General features: G+C 45.3%; 1 protein-coding gene across 2 annotated transcripts in view; it reads left to right on the forward strand.

Annotated features, from left to right (window-relative positions):
* Window positions 1-1,699: 1,699 nt before the first annotated feature.
* BIN2 (bridging integrator 2) overlaps window positions 1,700-20,091 on the forward strand; it is a 43,195-nt gene continuing 24,803 nt past the window's right edge. The window contains exons 1-2 of one of the 2 annotated variants that reach the window (XM_003810793.4): window positions 1,700-2,015; window positions 12,101-12,181. In XM_003810793.4, coding sequence (XP_003810841.4) covers window positions 1,839-2,015; window positions 12,101-12,181 — 258 coding nt within the window. In that variant the 5' untranslated portion in view covers window positions 1,700-1,838. The remainder of the gene's footprint in view (window positions 2,016-12,100; window positions 12,182-20,091) is intronic. The other variant, XM_034935834.2, reaches the window with a different exon arrangement.

The raw sequence follows: 20,091 nt of genomic DNA on the forward strand, positions 1-20,091 counted from the left end.
CAGCCTGGCAACAAAGCAAGACCCTGTCTCCAAACAAACAAACAAACAAACAAACCCTAATCACCTATTCCCAGAAAATTTTGTATCCATCTCTACAAATAAATTAAGCACATTACATTAGTATCACCTGATTACCCACCTATCTCCACCTCCAGACTTTAAGCATCTTTATTTATGTACTTATTTATTAATACTTATTCTTTATTGGTTGAGAAAGGGTCTCACGCTTTGCCCAGGCTGGAATGCAGTGGCACCATCAGGGCTCACTGCAGCCTCCACCTCCCTTGGCTCAGGTGATCCTCCCACCTCAGCCTCCCTGATAGCTGGGACTACAGGTGTGTGCCACCATGCCCAATTAATTTTTGTATTTTTAGCAGCGAGAAGGTCTTGCTATGTTGCGCAGGCTAGTCTCAAACTCCTGGGCTCAAGCAATCTGCCTGCCTCAGCCTCCTAAAGTGTTGGGATTACAGGTGTGAGCCGTGGTGCCCGGCCAGACTTCATTAAGCATCTTAAGGTCAGGGACTGCATTTTATTCATCCTTGGTTTCAGAACACCCAGCAATGCCTGGTACACAGTTGACCTTGAGTGCAGTAATGATTGTTTTGGAGAAAGAAGAGGAACACAATAGCATACAAGGGCCTCTAATTTTGTGTCAGGCCCTTATCTTCCCCCTCCACTCCTTAGGAAGTGTTATTTTGACCTTCTTCCCTTCCTTGAGGAAATTTTAACCTGCACTGTAAAATCTGAGTACGTGGTTCCTCCACACCTAGTGTCCTAATCTCAAGCTATCCCCTCAAACAGGTCAGGGAGGAATTTTTTGGAGAACTTCTCCCTAAAGAAACAATAGTTGTCATCTCAACAGCCCCACCCCAATTTGCACAATCTGTGTCTGTGTTCACATTCTGCCTCCATCCAGTACACTGTACTCCAACTAGAAAAACTTGCTCCTCATGCCCAGCACGGGCGTCCATACTATCCTCCTCAGCCTTTTTTCAATGCGATCATTCCCTTGCCTAAGAACCAGCCCCCTACCCTGTTTCTATCTCCAGCTTAGTTGTTCCTCCTTTATTTATTTATTTATTTATTTATTTTTGAGACGAACTGTCGCTCTGTCGCCCAGGCTGGAATGCAGTGGCGCGATTTCGGCTCACTGCAACCTCTGCCTCCCGGGTTCAAACAATTCTCCTGCGTCATCCTCTCGAGTAGCTGGGACTGCAGGCGTGCGCCACCACACCCAGCTAATTTTTGTATTTTTAGTAGAGACGCGGTTTCACCGTATTGGTCAGGCTGATCTCCTAACCTCAGGCGATCCACCCGCCTCGGCCTCCCAAAGTGCTAGGATTACAGGCGTGAGCCACGGCGCCCGGCCTGTTTCTCTCTTTCAAGCCAGGCTCGGGTGTCCTGCCCCCTTTCTGCACTCTATCCCTACCAGTTCCAGGCTTAGAGCCTACCTGGAGCAAGAAACGCAGTTTACATGGCGGCTTCGCATGCATACTCAGAGAACCTAAACGTGTTTTCGATATGGTAGGTCCTCTCGCTGAGTGGAACCCACATCATTTTCTACCCTGTGGTGGCAGTTGCTTTGCAGTGCTCAGCGTGATGGGAACTGGCTTTCCGGAGCGAGTGAGTGTGGGCCCACCACTGAGGACCTGGTTCAGTGAGGCCAAGGTTTCGGGCAGGGGTTGGAGCTCGGAAGCTGGCCTCGAGCGAGCGCTGCCTGAGGGTAGGCCCCGGGCCCGCCCCTCCGAGCCGGCCTGCTCCGGCTGACAGTGGTGGGCTGAGGGGCGGGCCTCAGGGCTGGCCAGGGGCGGCCTGAGGTGGCTCAGGGCTGGGGCCGGATGCGAGGCATGCCGGGAGCCCGCACTTCCTCCTCGGGGGCCTCAGAAAACCACAGGGCGCGGGGCCAGGGCGGCGGCCCCCAGGGAGTTGGCAGGATGGCAGAGGGCAAGGCAGGCGGCGCGGCCGGCCTCTTCGCCAAGCAGGTGCAGAAGAAGTTTAGCAGGGCCCAGGAGAAGGTAGGTGGCCGGGCCTCGCTGTCTGTCTGGCCCACAGGGAGCCGAGGCCGAGGCCGAGCCCGGCCGGGCAGGAGGGGCGGGCAGGGTGCTCAGGGGCCCCGAAGGGTCTGGGCTGACGAGAAAGGGTCTCCCGCTCTCCCAGGGAAACGGGAGCGAGGAGTGGGCTTCCATGAAAACTGGCAGATTGGAGAGAGGTCGGAGACCGCCACCCGATCTTGGGCAAGGATAAGGGAAGCTGGGGAGACAACAGTCTCTGGCAGAACCTTCGACAACCCTCAGGCTGACCCAGAAAAGGAAAGAAAGGAAGCGATGGTGGTGGCCACCTTTGTATCAAATTTTGTGCTAGCAATCCAAAATTGGTATTTTACAGATGATGAAATTGGAGGGTAATTTTCCATAGAGGGCAATTTCCCCAAAAACAGCGATGCAGCGGATGCCAGCAGGCACCCCCCACCAAAGGCTAGAATAATCCTGCATAGTTCTCCCCCTACCTCACCCTGCCTGGCCTCTGGGTGGTGTTTCAGCTGACGTAAGCAGGAGCCCAAATCTGCTTCTTGTACCCTCCCTTTGGCGTTGGGGAGTACACCTCCCAGGGTGATGAACCACATCTGTGTTCAGAGTGTGTCCTTGGTTAGTGTCAGGTAGCCCTGCCCCAGCACTGGCACTTAGGTGGGCTGCCCATCTATTACTTGCTTGGCAATCTAAATTGTGGGGACATTCTCTACACATTTTGATGGCATTTTTGTTTCTACCTGTCCAGAATATTTTCTTTGCTTCTAACCTGAGCCTCTGCTCTCCACCTACCAACCCTCTAGTAGACAAGGCGGTTTGGGAAGACATGTCAGCCAGAAGAAAGAGAGAGGGAAGAAAGACAAGAAGGACCTGAGATAGAGTTTCGGTTTTCCTTTTTTTCTCTCTCTCTTTATTAAGCCCAACCTGCCTTCTACAACGGAGAAGTTTTGGTTTTCTAAGAGCTGATGGACTTAGAAGCATTTGGATGAACAGCTCTGCTTACCAACTGAAATATCCCTATTATCTTCTAAAGGTGGAGCACTGGTTAGAGCCCTGGGAAGGCTTAAAGGCAACCAGCTCTCCCGAGTTGATTTATCAGCAGAAAACTGATGGAATGTAGATGTAGCTCCTGACTTTAAGAGACCACAATGGAAGGGAGGTTATTTTCTATCATTTGAGGTCATGTGAAAGAGAGGAGGAAAAGGGAAAGAGTTCGTGTAGCCAGACTTCGTTACTTCACTTACCCTAACTTCACCTTGATCCTAGTTTCAGCCTCTCTGAAGACTTACAAATCTGGTAGACCTGAGAGCAGGGCCTATGGGAAGGTCTAGATCGAAACAGTGTGGGCGAGCAGGAGGTACTGGAGAGAAGGCCACACTGTGGTTGAAAAAAAAAACCCTAAAAGACAAAACACTCATGAATGATAGTAATTTTAAAAAGACATACCAGCCAGGCACAGTGGCTCACTCCTGTAATCCCAGCACTTTGGGAGGCCAAGGTGGGAGGACTGCTTGAGCCCAGGAGATCAAGACTGCAGTGAGCAGTGATCACACCACACCACACTCAAGCAGAGGGAGACTCTGTCTCAAAAAATAAAAATAAATAAATAAAAATAAAAGACATACAATTGATTGTATTTCACTCTTGCATCTTCTGTCTTCATCTAGCCTCTCGTCAACACTAAAACCTTGCTTTGGGCTTTCACTCCTTTGTAAGCATAGACTCCAAACCTTGGCTAAATAATGTCCTGCTCTGGGCTTCAGATCTTGCACCTGTAAAATGAGAGGGTTGATGTTCTTGATGAAACTCAATATGGTAAGAACACTAAATTGAAAAGCTGTCACATTAGACTCAGAGTCAAATACTTCCCAAAGACAGAACCAGTCTCTCAGGTTCTTCTGGCCTGAACCCTGAGGAAGTAGAGAAAGAGGAGCAAACTCAAATCTGCCATGAGGAATTCCCAGCTGATGAAGAAAACAAGATATTCTGAACCTAGACTAGACAAAAGGGTAGGCAAAGGTTGAACTTCGATAAGGTGGGAATGGCCTGGGATGCCGGAAGGGAGCTCAGCTCAGTCAGCCTGAAGCCAGTCCTTGAGTCTTGGGAAGTTATTGAGACCAAGATAAAGAGGGAGAAATTTGCACTAAAATGAAAGAATTCCTTGCAACACTTTTTGCTTTTTCTGCAAGCAGTTGGATGTAATCTTCTGAGTAATAAGTAATAGCTAATGTGTCAAATAGTGAAATGTGTCAAATATCAAGCACCTATTATGGACCAGATATAATTATGGACCAGGGATATAAGAAAGTGATTATCAGCGGGGTGCAGTGGCTCACGCCTGTAATCCCAGCACTTTGGGAGGCCCAGGTAGGTGGATCTCCTGAGGTCGGGAGTTCGAGACCAGCCTGACCAACATGGAGAAACCCCGTCTCTACTAAAAATACAAAATTAGCCGGGTGTGGTGGCGCATGCCTGTAATCCCAGCTACTCAGGAGGCTGAGGCAGGAGAATCGCTTGAATCTGGGAGGCGGAGGTTGCCGTGAGCCGAGATCGCGCCATTGCACTCCAACTTGGGCAACAAGAGCAAAACTGTCTCAAAAAAAAAAAAAAGACAAAGTGATTCTCTCTCCCTTTATGGAGCCAACATTCTACCGATGTCATCTCCCTTCATCTATTCAACACTTTAAGCAGGTTATTAGCATCTCTGTTTTAGAAATAAGGAAACAAGGCTCAAAAGAGATTGGTAGGTAGCAGAAATATTACTGAAACCCAGGTGTCCTGCCTCTGAATCCTAACCTCACTCAGGCTGCTGCTTTACAACGTTCCTGATAAGCCACTCTCACATCTGTGTCTCCCCCACTTCCTGCTGATCCTCTCTCAGGAACAGAGCTCAGAAGTAGAAACACTTTTTGTTCAGGCATCCTCTGAAAAGCTGGGAGTGGAGGTCTGGTGACCATTAAACACAATAGGGATGAAACATTCTTGGTCTGTTTTCCATTTCCCGCCCAAACTCAACATGGGACTGAATTTAAGCTGGCTTTATTGTGTGTGTGTGTGTGTGTGTGTGTGTGTGTGTGTTTAGTATGATACATCTTCTCATTTCCAACTATAGTACTGCTTTCACCATCTGTTTGTGATTTCTCTGTGGCAAACCTCTCAGATCCCCCTGAGAAGGGGCGTTGTTTACCACTCCTTTGTTGGTCTTCTCCTCTGTTGACATCTACTCAGCTTAAATCCCAGAGGGTTAAATTCCACAAATATTTACAGAAAAACTCCTTTGTTCAGGGTACTGGGCTGGACCCAGCAGGGAATTTAGGGGTAAGAGACATTCTTGCTTTGCCAAAAGCTTAAGATCTAGTTAAAAAAAAAAAAAAAAAAAAAGAATAATGATAATAAAATAACTGACCTGAGAGATGCAGGTCTATTCAGAGGACAAAAGGATTGGGGAGAATCGAGAGGTTTTATAGTGGAGGCTGAATTTGAAATAGGAATTATGGGAGATTAGTAGTTTTTCAGACACGTGATCAGAGAGCATTCTAGCTGAGAAGTGCCAGCATAAGCAAGGCATGGAGACTGGAGTGAGAACTACAGCTCAGCTGGAGCACAGGGAGTGGTCAGAGCAAAGGCTGGAAAAAGTATATTAGGACCTTTTAAGGAAAGCTTACTTTATCATATATCCTAAAAATAAAGATTTCCGGCCAAGCGCCATGGCTCATGCCTGTAATCCCAACACTTTGGGAGGGCGAGGTGGGTAGATCACCTGAGGTCAGGAGTTGGAGACCAGGCTGGCCAATGTGGCGAAATCCCATCTCTACCAAAAAATACAAAAATTAGCCTAGTGGTGCACACCTGTAGTCCTGGCTGCTTGGAGGCTGAGGCAGGAGAATCGCTTGAATCTGGGAGGTGGAGGTTGAAGTGAGCTGAGATTGTGCCACTGCACTCCAGCCTGGGCAATAGAGCTAGACTCTGTCTCGAAAGTAAGAAAGAAAGAGAGAGAGAAAAGGAAGGAAGGAAGGAAAGAAGGAAGGAAGGAGAGAGAAAGATTTCCTACATAACCACAAAAATTTACTGCACCTAAGAAAAAATTTTAGCAAAATTTTATAATATCAAATATCCAGGCCCTATGCAAATTACCCCAATTGAGGGAATTAACTAAAATATAATAAATGATTATGGGAGAGGCAATGGTAAGGAACTATAGCCACCAAAGATATATGTAGTAATTTTTTTTAAAGCTCTATTTCCACCCCAACCCTGATCTACAGAAAAGTCATAAATAATCAATGAACACTGGAATATTTTTCATGCAGATTCACCAAGTGTTAACGTTTTGCCACATTTACTTTCTTGCCTTGCTCTTGCTCTTTCTCCTTAAATATCTATATTCTAATTTAGCTGCCAGGCCAGATAAATTGGGACAGAATTCTCAAAGCAGGATTTTAGGGATTAGCATTATATGGGTTTTCATTAGGAAGTGATCCAAAAGTAGAATTTATTCATTGTTTCAACAAACATCTGTTTAGCATCTGTACACCCTGTTCCCTCAAGGGTCTTTTATTGGGAAGAACACCCATGACACAGTATAAGTGCCCTAACATGTACCTGTTGCTTATGGCAACAAATTACTTTGGCTCCAGAGTACTGGGGTATGTTTCAGGGTGGTAACACCTTTTCACTTTCAGAGTTGGAGGGTGAGGAAGTTTCTCTCAGTACCCCTCAACCCCCGACCCCACACTCTCCAAGCCTTTTGGCCTTGAGCCTTTTGGGGATTGGGGAGATTGGTCTGCCCCAGTCATCCCTTACACTGACTCTAGACTGAGTTTTCTCTTTTCTGTTTTTTCTGTCCTCTCCACCTAAGAAGAACCAAATTAGGGACAAAGGAAGGGAGGGGTAGCAGAAAGGAAGTTAAGAGCTGCACTTACCACTAACAAGGTGGTTTTGCAACTTTCTGGTAGAGAACAGTGTTTTGTTAGCTGAGAAGGGTGGAGCCAGGGAGGATGGCAGACTGCACATCCAGGGCTGGGTGGCAAGTGAGGTGCAGTTAGAGACGGACAAAAACAGATATGGCCAAACCAAACAGATGTGGCCAAACCAAAAATATAAGCATTTACAGGCAAGGGAGCAAAACTAAACATAATGACAGTGAGTACCTATTGAGTGCTCTTTGTAGGGCAGCTCTGAGAAAGCAATTTACATGCAAAATATCATTTAATCCTCCTGACAACTCAAGGAGATAAATATTATCTAATGGGGGAAAGGGAGTTCTGTAAACCGAGGCTCAAAAGTTTTAATGACTTGCCTGAAGACTTACAGTCAGTAAGTAGAAAGGCCAAGATAGGAGCCCATATCTGTCTAACTCCAGAATGCTTGATCTTATCCACTACAGCAAGAGCTCCAGGAATGAGACACACCCCCTGGATTAAGAATGGAGATACTGGTGGCCCAGTGGCTCACGCCTGTAATTCCAACACTGGGAGGCTGAGGTGGGCAGATCACCTGAGGTCAGGAATTCAAGACCAGCCTGGCCAACATGGCGAAACCCTGTCTCTACTAAAAATACAAAAATTCGCCAGGCGTGGTGGTGGGCACCTGTAATCCCAGCTACTTGGGAGGCCGAGGCAGAAGAATCGCTTGAGCCAGTGAGGCAGAGTTTGCAGTGAGCTGAGATGGCATCACTGCACTCCAGCCTGGGCGACAGAGCAAGACTTGTCTCAAAAAAAAAAAAAAAAAAAAGAATGGAGATATGAATCAGAGTCTCTCCACAGAACCTGCCACACTCCCCAGATCTGGGCACTCTTGCATGGCATTCAAAGCCCTTCATAATGAAACTCCAGTCTCCCTTTCTAGCTTCATTCCCCACCACTCCCCATAACAGCCATGCTGAACCAGCCAGTGAAGCTGTGTACTCCTATGATTTTCCTGATGCTGTTGTCTCTAACTGGAATCCTCTTTCTGCTGTCACCCTTTATACTCTATTTCTTTTTTCTTTTTCTTTTTTTTTTTTTCTTGAGACGGAGTCTCGCTCTTTTGCCTAGGCCGGACTGCAGTGGCGCTATCTCGGGTCACTGCAAGCTCCGCCTCCCAGGTTCATGCCATTCTCCTGCCTCAGCCTCCTGAGTAGCTGGGATTACAGGCACCCACCACCATGCCTGGCTAATTTTTTGTGTTTTTAGTAGAGACGGGGTTTCATCGTGTTAGCCAAGATGGTCACGATCTCCTGACCTCGTGATCCACCCGCCTCTGCCTCCCAAAGTGCTGGGATTACAGGCGTGAGCCACCGCTCCCGGCCTTTTTTTTTCTTTTTTAATTTAATTTAATTTAATTTTTTGTTTTGTTTTTTGAGACAGAGTTTCGCTCCGTTGCCCAGGCTGGAGTGCAATGGCGCAATCTTGGCTCACTGCAACCCTTTAACCGATTCTCCTGCATCAGCCTCCCAAGTAGCTGGGATTGCAGGCGTGCACCACCACACCCAGCTAATTTTTTTTGTATTTAGTAGAGATGGGGTTTCACCATGTTGGTCAGGCTGGTCTCAAACTCCTGACCTCAGATGATCCACCCGCCTTGGCCTCCAAAAGTGTTGGGATTATAGGCGTGAGCCACTGCGCCTAGCCCCTATACTCTATTTCAGTCTAGAAAATCCTACTCCAAGGCTCCACTCATTCAGTCCTATATCCTCTCCTAGATCAGTCTTACTCTCCTTCCTGTTACAATTATTAAATATCTAGTTCCTGGATACTGAGAAATCCAAATGAACAAAGCAAGTACCTAAACCTTAAGGAGCCTATAGTTTAGGAGAATAAACAAATAGAAATAATAAAACAGGCCGGGCACAGTGGCTCACACCTGTAATCCCAGCACTTTGGGAGGCTGAGGCGGGCGGATCACCTGAGGTCGGGAATTCGAGACCAGCCTGACCAACATGGAGAAACCCTATCTCTACTAAAAATACAAAATTAGCCAGGCGTGGTGGCACATGCCTGTAATCCCAGCTACTCAGGAGGCTGGGGCAGAAGAATTGCTTGAACCTAGGAGGCGGAAGTTGTGGTGAGCTGAGATCACGCCATTGTACTCCAGCCTGGGCAACAAGAGCAAAACTCTGTCTCAAAATAATGATAATAATAATAATAGTAGTAGTAGTAATAAAACAACAATTGGACTGTATACAAGATACAGAAGTTGCAAGCACTAGGGAGGGAGTGAATAATCGATCAATGGGATGAAGTGGATGTGGTTAAGTATCACAAAAGATACGGAGTTGAACTGGGTTTTGTAAGATACTTGCCTGGCAGACAAGGTGAGGAAAGGCATTCTAGAAAGAGGGACCAGCATCTATGACAAGCAACAGTGTGGGTTATTTGGGAAACTAAAAAAGTGTTAGGAAAGGAGACCTGCAGAGAGGAGGAGTATGAGAAGTGAAGCTTAATGTAGCCTTGGGACCTGCATGCATGCTAGAATTTGAACTATTACTTAAAGATACATATTGGACTTTTTTTTTTCTTTTTTTTTTTTGAGACAATTTCCCTCTGTCACCCAGGTTGGAGTGCAGTGACACAATCTTGGCTCACTGCAACCTCTGCCTCCCAGGCTCAAGTGATTCTCATGCCTCAGCCTCCCAAGTAGCTGGGATTACATGCGTCTGCCACCACTCCCGGCTAATTTTTTTTTTTTTTTTTTGTATTTTTAGTAGAGACGGGGTTTTACCCTGTTAGCCAGGTTGGTCTCGAACTCCTGACCTCAAGTGATCCGCCTGCCTCGGCCTCCCAAGGCCGGGCGCATGAGCCACCGCGCCTAGCCCATATTGGGCATTTAATAAAAATTTGTTGAACAGATGAATGGGGAACCATTAGAAGATTTTAAGGAGCAGCAGCATAGTAGACCTATTGCGGCAGGCCAGGTAATAAACAGTGAGGGCCTAGACTAAGGCTGTGGCAGTGAGACCAGGGGAATAAGATGGTTTCTGGAGATGGACATGGCGAGGGATTCAATGAAGAGGATGAAGAAGTAGTTGAAGGCAACTCCCGAGATTCTAACTTGGACTTCGCAGGATGATGGTATCTCCTTCCAAGATGGGGGTTATAGGCAGAAGACTCAGGGCTTTCTTACTACATGTAATTGCCTGTTTATAAGTGAGTGTCCTATGAGAACAGAGACTGGGTCTTATTCATCCACATGTCTTTTGCATTAGCACTGACATCAGTATGACGGTTTGGCTCTCAGGTTTTCTAGTTGAGAGGTGATAGACATGGATAGCATTCAGGTCTAGCTGAGTTTCAAATGCATTATATCGGGGCCTCTCAAAGTTTTCCACAAAAGCCCCCATGAGAGAAGTGTCCCTGCCCAACCTCTCTAACCTCATCTATCTAGAGGAACCTATGGCAATAGCTGAAAACAGTCTCTCAAGTAAAAAATGTCTTCAAGGCTCACATTTTACTTAAAAGCCATGCACAGTTTACAGTTTTCTCAACAATACTTGTTTTAATATAATGCTTTTCTCCTTCCTTCTCAAAAACCCACTTTAAATATTAATAACAGGCCGGGCGCAGTGGCTCACGCCTGTAATCCCAGCACTTTGGGAGGCCGAGGCGGGCGGATCACGAGGTCAGAAGATAGAGATTATCTTGGCTAACAAGGTGAAACCCCGTTTCTACTAAAAATACAAAAAAACTTAGCCAGGCATGGTGGCGGGCGCCTGTAGTCCCAAGCTAATCGGGAGGCTGAGGCAGGAGAATGGCGTGAACCCGGGAGGCGGAGCTTGCAGTGAGCCGAGATAGTGCCACTGCACTCCAGCCTGGGCGACAGAGCGAGACTCCGTCTCAAAAAAAAAAAATAATAATAATAATAACAATGCCAGCCAGCCTAATGGCTCATGCCTATAATCGCAGAACTCTGGGAGGCTGAGGCAGCAGGATCACTTGAGCCCAGGAGTTCAGCCAGCCTGAGCAACATAGTGAGACCCTGTCTCTACAGAAAATTTTTAAAAATTAGTGAGGTGTGGTGGTGTGAGCATGTGGTCCCAGCTACTGGGGAGGCTGAGGTGGGAGGATTGCTTGAGCCCAGAGAGGTTGAGGCTGTAGTAAGTTGTGATTGCACCACTGTACTACAGCCAGGGCAACAGAGCAAGACCCTGTCTCAAATAAAATAATGACAATAATAACAATGACATTCAGAAAGATATACCTTATTTCTTTCTTTTTTTTTTTTGAGACGGAGTTTCGCTCTTGTTGTCCAGGCTGGAGTACAATGGTGCGATCTTGCCTCACTGCAACCTCTGCCTGCTGGGTTCAAGCGATTCTCCTGCCTCAGCCTCCCCAGTAGCTGGGATTACAGGCATGCACCACCATGCCCAGCTAATTTTGTATTTTTAGTAGAGATGGGGTTTATCCATGCTGGTCAGCCTGGCCTCGAACTCCCGACTTAAGGTGATCCGCCTGCCTTGGCCTCCCAAAGTGCTGGGATTACAGGCGTGAGCCACCACGCCCGGCCAGATATACCTTATTTCTTCTGAGCTTTATATTAATATATATCCTCTAGCTCACTACTACGTATCCCCTAGAGCTACCCCTAATTTGAAAAGAACTACAAAACAGGATTGTTTTTTCAGCAGTTTGTTGTATTCCTAATTCTTTTGGTCCAGTAAGAGTACAGCCCTTCAAGGCCAGGCATGTTGGCTCACGCCTGTAATCCTAGCACTTTGCGAGGCCAAGGCGGGTGGATCATTTGTGGTCAGGAGTTCGAGATCAGCCTGGCCAACATGGTGAAACCCCGTCTCTACTAAAAATACAAAAATTAGCTGGGCGTGGTGGTACACGCCTGTAATCCCAGCTACTCAGGAGGCTGAGGCAGGAGAATTGCTTGAACCTGGGAGGCGGAGGTTGCAGTGAGCCAAGATCGTGCCACTGCACTCCAGCCTGGGCAACAGAGTGAGACTCCGTCTCAAAAATAAATAAATAAATAAATAAGTACAGCCCTTGAGTTGTAAGTGAGATTCTTGACTGAAGCCAGGGTCATTTGAGGCCAACATGTAAGAAAGACTTGACTATAACCTTACGGGCCTTTCTGACTTATATCCCTAGGTGCTGCAGAAATTGGGGAAAGCTGTAGAAACCAAAGATGAACGATTTGAACAAAGCGCTAACAACTTCTACCAACAACAGGTAATCTGGAGGGTAGGGGAGGGAAGCTTGGAAGAAGAAAGGAGACACGAGGGCTGAGTGGCGGAAGAACAATAAGTTCTGCAAACTGGCAAACATCTCCACCAAGCCACCCTCCCCCTAGGGTTAAGGGCTACAGGGTGACCTGTTGCTTATCCTTCCTCGGTGAACTAAAGGAATTTACCAGCCAGGCGCAGTGGATCACCCCTATAATCCCAACACTTTGGGAGGGCGAGGCGGGCGGATCACCTGAGGTCAGGAGTTTGAGACCATCCTGGCCAACATGGTGAAACCCTGTCTGTACTAAAAATACAAAAAAATTAGCTGGGCATGGTAGTGTGCACCTGTAATCCCAGCTACTCGGCAGGCTGAGGCAGGAGAATCACTTGAACCTGGGAGGCAGAGGTTGTAGTGAACAGAGATCTTGCCATTGTACTCCAGCCTGGGTGACAAGAGTGAAACTCCATCTCAAAAAAAAAGTAAAAATAAAAATAAAGGAATTTACCTTTTTTCTTGCTGCTGACTGTCATTTTGGGAATAGAGAAATCTCCCTCCCTGACTGCCTGCCTGCCTGCCTGCCTGCCTGCCTGCCTTCCTTCCTTCCTTCCTTCCTTCCTCTCACTGCAACCTCAACCTTCCAGGTTCAGGCAATTCTCCTGCCTCAGCCTCCCGAGTAGCTGGGATTACAGGTGTGTGCCACCATGCTATGCTAATTTTTTCTTTTTATTTTTAGTACAGACAGGGTTTCACCATGTTCGCCAGGCTGGTCTCAAACTCCTGACCTCAGATGATCCACCCACCTTGGCCTCCCAAAGTGCTGGGATTACAGGCATGAGCCACTGCACCTGGCCCACAAATTCTTTACTATATAAATATCAGTTGAATTATATAGAAAATAATTTTTAAAATTATATTAATGGGTTATTAGCTATCATCTAATTCAGTAGCTGAGTGTATATCAGAATCATTTGGGAAATATTTTTAAATGCAAGTTCTCTGGGAGTAGGGCCTGGGAATCTTACTTTTGAACTTTTTGTTGTTGTTATTGGTTTACCATCTTAGATCTGATGAACTTTTTTTAATGGAATATTTCAAATATGTACAAAGGCAGATAAACTTGTAAAATGAATTCACATGTACTCATCACTCAGCTTCCATAATTTATCCACTCATGGGCAATCATGTTTCACTGTGTCCCCACTCACTTTCTCCTATCCTTGATTATTATGAAACAAATTCTAGATATATCATTTCATTCGGCAACCTAAGTAACGAACAGAGGGAGGCTGTCTAAGAGAAAAAGATATTTATGCGGGAGTAGAGCATTGCAATGGGAATATGTGTACCATAGTAAACTATGAGGTATTCAGGGAGGTAAAGGAAGACACATGTTTTCAAAGGAAAAATGAGAAGGATTACATGATTCTTTGAAAATCATTATCATTGGCTACAAAGATCAATAATAAGGGTGACACCAGTCCAAGGTTGAACAGGCAGTTGCTGGGCAGAAGTCCTTGCAGAAATATTTTTTGTATAAGGTTGTGATGGCCTTTGTGCAAGGTTGTGGTTTTCATAGGATCTTTTGTGATAATTCTTATCAGGCAAATAAGCATGATCTCTTTTCATAGCCTTCCCTGGCTCTATTATCAGAGATTTTTTTTTTTAACACTAGTGACTCCATTTTGATTCCAACAACATTTACACATCTATAAAAATTTCATTATCAGGCCGGGTGCAGTGGCTCACGCCTGTAATCCCAGCACTTTGGGAGGCCGAGGCGGGCAGATCACCTGAGGTCAGGAGTTCGAGACCAGCCTGGCCAACATGGTAAAACCCCATCTCTACTAAAAATACAAAAATTAGCTGGGCGTGATAGCACACGCCTATAATCCCAGCTACTCAGGAGGCTGAAGCAGGAGAATTGCTTGAACCTGGGAGGCGGAAGTTGCAGTGAGCCAAGATCGCACCACTGCACTCCAGCCTGGGTGACAGAGTGATACTCTGCCTCAAAAAGAAAAAAAAAATTCATTATCAATCTCTAAAAATAGAACTCTCTTAAAATGTAACCACAATACCATTATCACACCTCAAAATATTTTTCTATACAACATTTACTTGGCCAGGCATGGTGGCTTATGGCTGTAATACTAGCACTTTGAGAGGCCAAAGCAGGAGGATCAATTGAGCCTAGGAATTCAAGACCAGCCTGGGCAACACAGCAAGATCCTGTCTCTACAAAAAAATACAAAAATTAGCCAGGTGTGGTAGCACATGCTTGTAGTCCCAGCTACCTGGGAGGCTGAGGTAGGAGGATTGCTTGACCCCAGGAATTCCAGGCTGCAGTGAGCTATGATCATACCAGTGCATGCCAGCCTAGGCAGCAGAGCAAGACCTGGTCTCAAAAATGAATAAATAAATAAGTATAAATAAAATATGTACTCATTACAACAAATCAGAAAGTACATGGTTGGGTGCAGTGGCTCACACCTCCCAGTGGGAGGCCGAGGTGGGAGGGTTGCTAAGACTAGGAGTTTGAGACAAACCCGGCAACACAGGAGACCTTAAATCTACAAAAAATAAGAAAAATTAGCTGGGCATGGTGGTGCACGTCTGTGGTCCCAGCTACTGAGCAGTGAGCTGTGATTGTGCCACTGCACTCCAGCCTAAGCAACAGAGCAATACCCTGTCTCAAAAGAAAAAAAAAAAAAAAGCCCCTACATAAAGAAAAAAGAAAGAAATGAATTTAAAAATTAATAATAGGCCCAACATGGTGGCTCACACCTATAATCCCAGCACTTTGGGAGGCCAAAGTGCTGAGCTCAGAAGTTTGCGACCAGCCTGGGCAACATGGCAAAACCCCATCTCTACAAAAAATACAAAAATTAGCTGGTCATGGTGGTGTGCTCCTGTATTCTCAGCTACTTGAGAGGCTGAGGCAAGAGGACTGCCTGAGTCTCAGAGGTCGAGGCTACAGTGAGCTTTGTTTGTGCCACTGCACTCCAGTCTGGGTGACAAAGTGAGACCCTATCTCAAAAAAAAGGAAAAGAAAACAATATAAACAAAACGATTATGATTTTACATCTTCCTAAACTACAACAATGTTATTTTATATCTTTACAATTACTTTGCTATGTATGTGTATGATATCTAAGTATATCCACAATAAATAAATGTGAGATTTACTAAAGTGAGATTCTTCCATGCATATGATTTTGCAACTTGCCTTTTTCACTTACCAGTGTCATACAAATCTTTTCAGATATTTCAGATTAAATATTTCACTAAAATGTAAGTTTTAGTGCTATCTTTTAAAAAAACTAGAATCATTTCTTAATATCACAAAATATCCTGTCAGTGTCCAAATTCCCCTGATTGTGTCTTCATGCTTTTTATGGTTTGTTTAAATCAGCAACTCACTGACATGTTTTAAGTTTATTAGATTTAAGGTCATATCTCTTAATCTATATTCTAATCCCTCCCTTCTTGTAGCTTATTTGTTAATGATACTAGGTTGTTTGTCCTGCAGTTTCCTACAGTGTATATTTTGCTGATTGAATTCCCATGATATTGTCTAATATGTTCCTATGTCTTCCATATTTTCTATAAATGGATAGACTTAGAGGCTTGATGAGATTCAGGTTTTTGTTTTGATGGCAAGAATACTTAGTAGGTATTATTGTATTCTTCTATCAGGAGACACATAAAATCTGGTTGTCTCCTTTTTTGTGTGATGTTAATAGTAAAGTAACAGCATATAAGTTGCAGGGCCAGGATTTAGACTTAAACTCAGCTTTTTTCACTGTGCCTCACTAGGAGGCCTCTCTGGGCCTCTTCTCAACTCTTCTTACTGTTCTATTTCCAACTCCAGGATGAAAAGAAGAAAAATCAGTAAGTTAACACCCACTGTGGAAGGTTTCTGATTCTTGGCCCATTCTGTCCCTTTGTCCTCTCTCTAAGAGTAGATGTGTAGGTAGAAAAGGTAAGAGAAGAAGAAGCGCCATCAGGAAGAACAAGATCTGATGGGACAATCCCCTCAGAATTCCCTGTGGAAGCCCACCATTTAAACATCACTTAAGCGGGGAAAATGCGTTTGAGAAATGAAATGGAGTTAGGTTGGGAATAAGGAAAAGCTTCTAGCTGGGTGCAGCGGCTCATGCCTGTCATCCCAACGCTTTGGGAGGCTGAAGCGGAAGGGCCAGGGGTTCAAGACCAGCCTGGGCAACATAGTGAGACCTTGTCTCTATTAAAAAAAAAAATAAGGAAAAACTTCTTGACTGAGAGAATGATACACCTATAATAAGTGCTGATTGAACATGCTTTTGAAATTCTCTTTTTGGTAAATTCATTTAACAAACATTTTATGAGCACCTGCTGTGTGCCAGGAACTGTGTTTGGTGCTGGGACTTCAGCATGAATGAGACAACCTGCCTGCCCTCAAGGCTCTTAGTTTATGGAGGAAGACAGTGACAATACAGTCACGTCTGACCTGGGGACCTGGGGTGGCAAAGACACACAGGAGGAAAAAGGACAAGGTCAAGGATTTTTTTTCTTTTTGTGAAGACGAGGTCTCACTATGTTGCCCAGGCTGGTCTCAAACTCCTAGGCTCAAGCAATCCTCCTGCCTCTGACTCCTTGAGTGCTGGGATTACAGGTGTGAGTGAAGTGTTCCAGAAGTTGAAGTGGTTGGTCTTGTGCCCTATCCCTCACCCACAGTCAGCTTGCAGGTAAACTTTTTATTAATAGCTTATCTTATCAATACCAAACTTCCTAGCCTGATTTCAAAGTCTTGCCATTTGCCCACATTCCTGATCACATTTCTTTTCTTTTTTGTTTTTGTTGTTGTTTTGTATTTTTAGTAGAGACAGGGTTTCACCATGTTGGCCAGGCTGGTCTCAAACTCCTGACCTCTACCCACCTCGGCTTCCCAAAGTGCTCGGATTACAGGCATGAGCCACTGCACCCAGCCCTGATCACATTTCTTCCATAGGTAATTTTTCTCTGAGGCTCTACTTGCTTCCTGCTTTTCCTTCTCTTCAGTGTATTACATAGGAAGGATTATTTTCCTCAAGCAACACTTTAACCTGTTATTTTTGGTAGTGACAGCTGCTTCCAATTCATTACCTTTAAAATCAAATCTAATAATCTAGCTTCGTATTTCCCTCCTAGATCTACATTAAACCAAGCACTTTCAACACTTGATCACTTCAACACTTGGGCATGCTATTTACACTTGTTTTGCTGAGTGTCTGAGCCAATTTTTCTCCAGAAAGTAGAGAACCCCAGGACAAGAACTTTCTCCATCCTCAGTACCCCAGTCTCTTAAGACCTAGCTCTGTCCTCCTGACTGCTCAGGACAAGCTTCTGGTGTGAGTGGTTCATTAACTGAGGGTTGGGACTGTTTGTATAATGGGTGGGAAGGACTGACTCAGACTCTTTATGGCAATGCCAAGAATTTGGCAAGGATTCAGAGAGCAGAAGTGATAAAGTCATAAGATTTAGAGCTAGAACTGGCCTTACCCTGCATTTATAGATGAAGAAATGGAAGGCAGAGAAGTGAAGTAACTTGCTAGTTGGTGGTAAATCCAAGTTTCTTGACTCCCAGACAAGCGAGAACCCAAGACTATGAGAGTCACATCTGTCAGGAAAGGAGAAAGATGTTGGGATTATTCAGCCTGGATATATTCCAGGGGAGGACAGATAGGTCAGAGAAAGAAAATGATACCTGTTGCTGACCTGTCTTCTCTCTCCTTCCCCACTCCATACCACTACCCCCACCAACACACACACACACTCACTCTCACACTCTCACACTCATACTTCATCTTCTCAAAAGAAAGAGCAAGAGCATAAAGGAGAACTTTGTAACTAAAAGGCTTCATTCTAAAACACAGAAATGGAGCGGGGCTTTTGTGAGCTGCAGTGGAAAGCAGAAGGCATTCATTTTCTGGGCTGTGATAGAGTACCCCCTAGTTTTCAACACTGTGCATTTATGCATGGTAGCCTTGATTACTGATCTGATTTTTCAGGTCATATGATAACTAATGGGAAAAAATTAGGAATTTTATTTGTACAAATTGTGCAAGGTAATTTTTTTTTTTTTTTTTTTGAGACAGAGTTTCTCTCTTGTCACCCAGGCTGGAGTGCAGTGGTGTAATCCCAGCTCACTGCAACCTCTGTGCCCCCGGGTTCAAGCGATTCTCCTGCCTCAGCCTCCTAAGTAGCTGGGATTACAGGCGTATACTACCACACCCAGCTAATTTTTGTATTTTTAGTAGAGATGGGGTTTCACCATGTTGGCCAGGCTGGTCTCGAACTCCTGACCTCAGGTGATCTACCTGCCTCGGCCTCCCAAAGTGGTGGGATTATAGTGGGTGAGCCACCGCTCCCAGCCTGTGCAAGGTAATTTAACAGTTTTTATTACTTTATTGTATTTATTTTTGAAATAAAATTTTCATGGTGAAGTAAAAAATTGAGTCCTTTTTTCTCCTTCAAGAAAGAATTTGAAAGTCTTGTTAATTTTTTTTTTTTTTTTGAGTTGGAGTCTCACTCTGTCGCCCAGGCTAGAGTACAGTGGCGCGATCTCGGCTCACTGTAACCTCCACCTCCCGGGTTCAAGCCATTCTCCTGCCTCAGCCTCCCAAGTAGCTGGTATTACAGGCGTCTGCCACCACACCCAGCTAATTTTTGTATTTTTAGTAGAGACAGAGTTTCACCATGTTGGCCAGTCTGGTCTCGATCTCTTGACCTCATAATCTGCCCGCCTCGGCCTCCCAAAGTGCTAGGATTACAGGCGTGCATCACTGTGCCCGGCCAAGCCTTGTTCATTTTTATAATCCCCAAAACTTTTTCAAGGCTCTTTAAAATCTTGATTATCACTTTTTCAAAATTCTCAAACCTCTACCTACCTCCCTTATCCACATTTAAAAGATATTGTATACATTTAACATGTTAAGCTATCTAAGCTTTTTTCTATAAATGAAAAAGCAAGGAGGAAGTGAGATATCCTTTCTGGTAGATGCTGAGTGTTTCTGAATTTTGTTAACTGACTGAATCTGTCTCCAATATGCTATTGAAAGTGCTTTCTCAAGGTCACCAGTGACCCATTACCAAATCCAGTGAATTTTACCAATTCTTCCTGCATTCTAACATCTCTGTAGTATCTGACACTTCCTTGATTGGTTTTGTTTTTTAGACAGAGTCTGCTGTGTCACCCAGGCTGCAGTGCAATGGCGCAATTGCAGCTCACTGCAGCCTCCACCTTCCGGGTGCAAGTGATTCTCCTGCCTCAGCCTCCCGAGTAGCTGGGATTACTGGCACCCACCACCACACCTGGCTAATTTTTGTATCTTTAGTGGAGACGGACTTTCACCATGTTGGCCAGGCTGGTCTCGAACTCCTGACCTCAAGTGATCTGCCCACCTCGACCTCCCAAAATGCTAGGATTACAGATTTGAGCTACCTCGCCTGGCCTACTTCCTTGATTGTTTATATGATGTTCTCTTAATCCTCATTTGCTGTAACACAGCACACAATCACAGTTCCGTACCTCTCTGACAGTGCCTTTCACTCCTTTAAGACTGTGTCCTCATGTCCCTTCAAACTGACATTCAGCCCCTTGAGAGGGACTTTTGATCTGAAGTTTGATCAAAAGTTTGGACTAGCTTAGAAGTGAGCTCTGAGGCCCAGCACAGTGGCTCACACCTGTAATCCCAGCACTTTGGGAGGCCGAGGTGGGCAGATCACGAGGTAAGGAGATCGAGACCATCCTGGCTAACACAGTGAAACCCTGTCTCTACTAAAAATACAAAAAATTAGCCGGGCGTCGTGGCACACACCTGTAGTCCTAGCTATGCGGGAGGCTGAGGCAGGAGAATTGTCGCTTGAACCCAGGAGGCGGAGGTTGCAGTGAGCCG

The sequence above is a fragment of the Pan paniscus genome, chromosome 10, assembly GCF_029289425.2.
Source record: "Pan paniscus chromosome 10, NHGRI_mPanPan1-v2.0_pri, whole genome shotgun sequence".
NCBI lineage: Eukaryota > Metazoa > Chordata > Mammalia > Primates > Hominidae > Pan > Pan paniscus.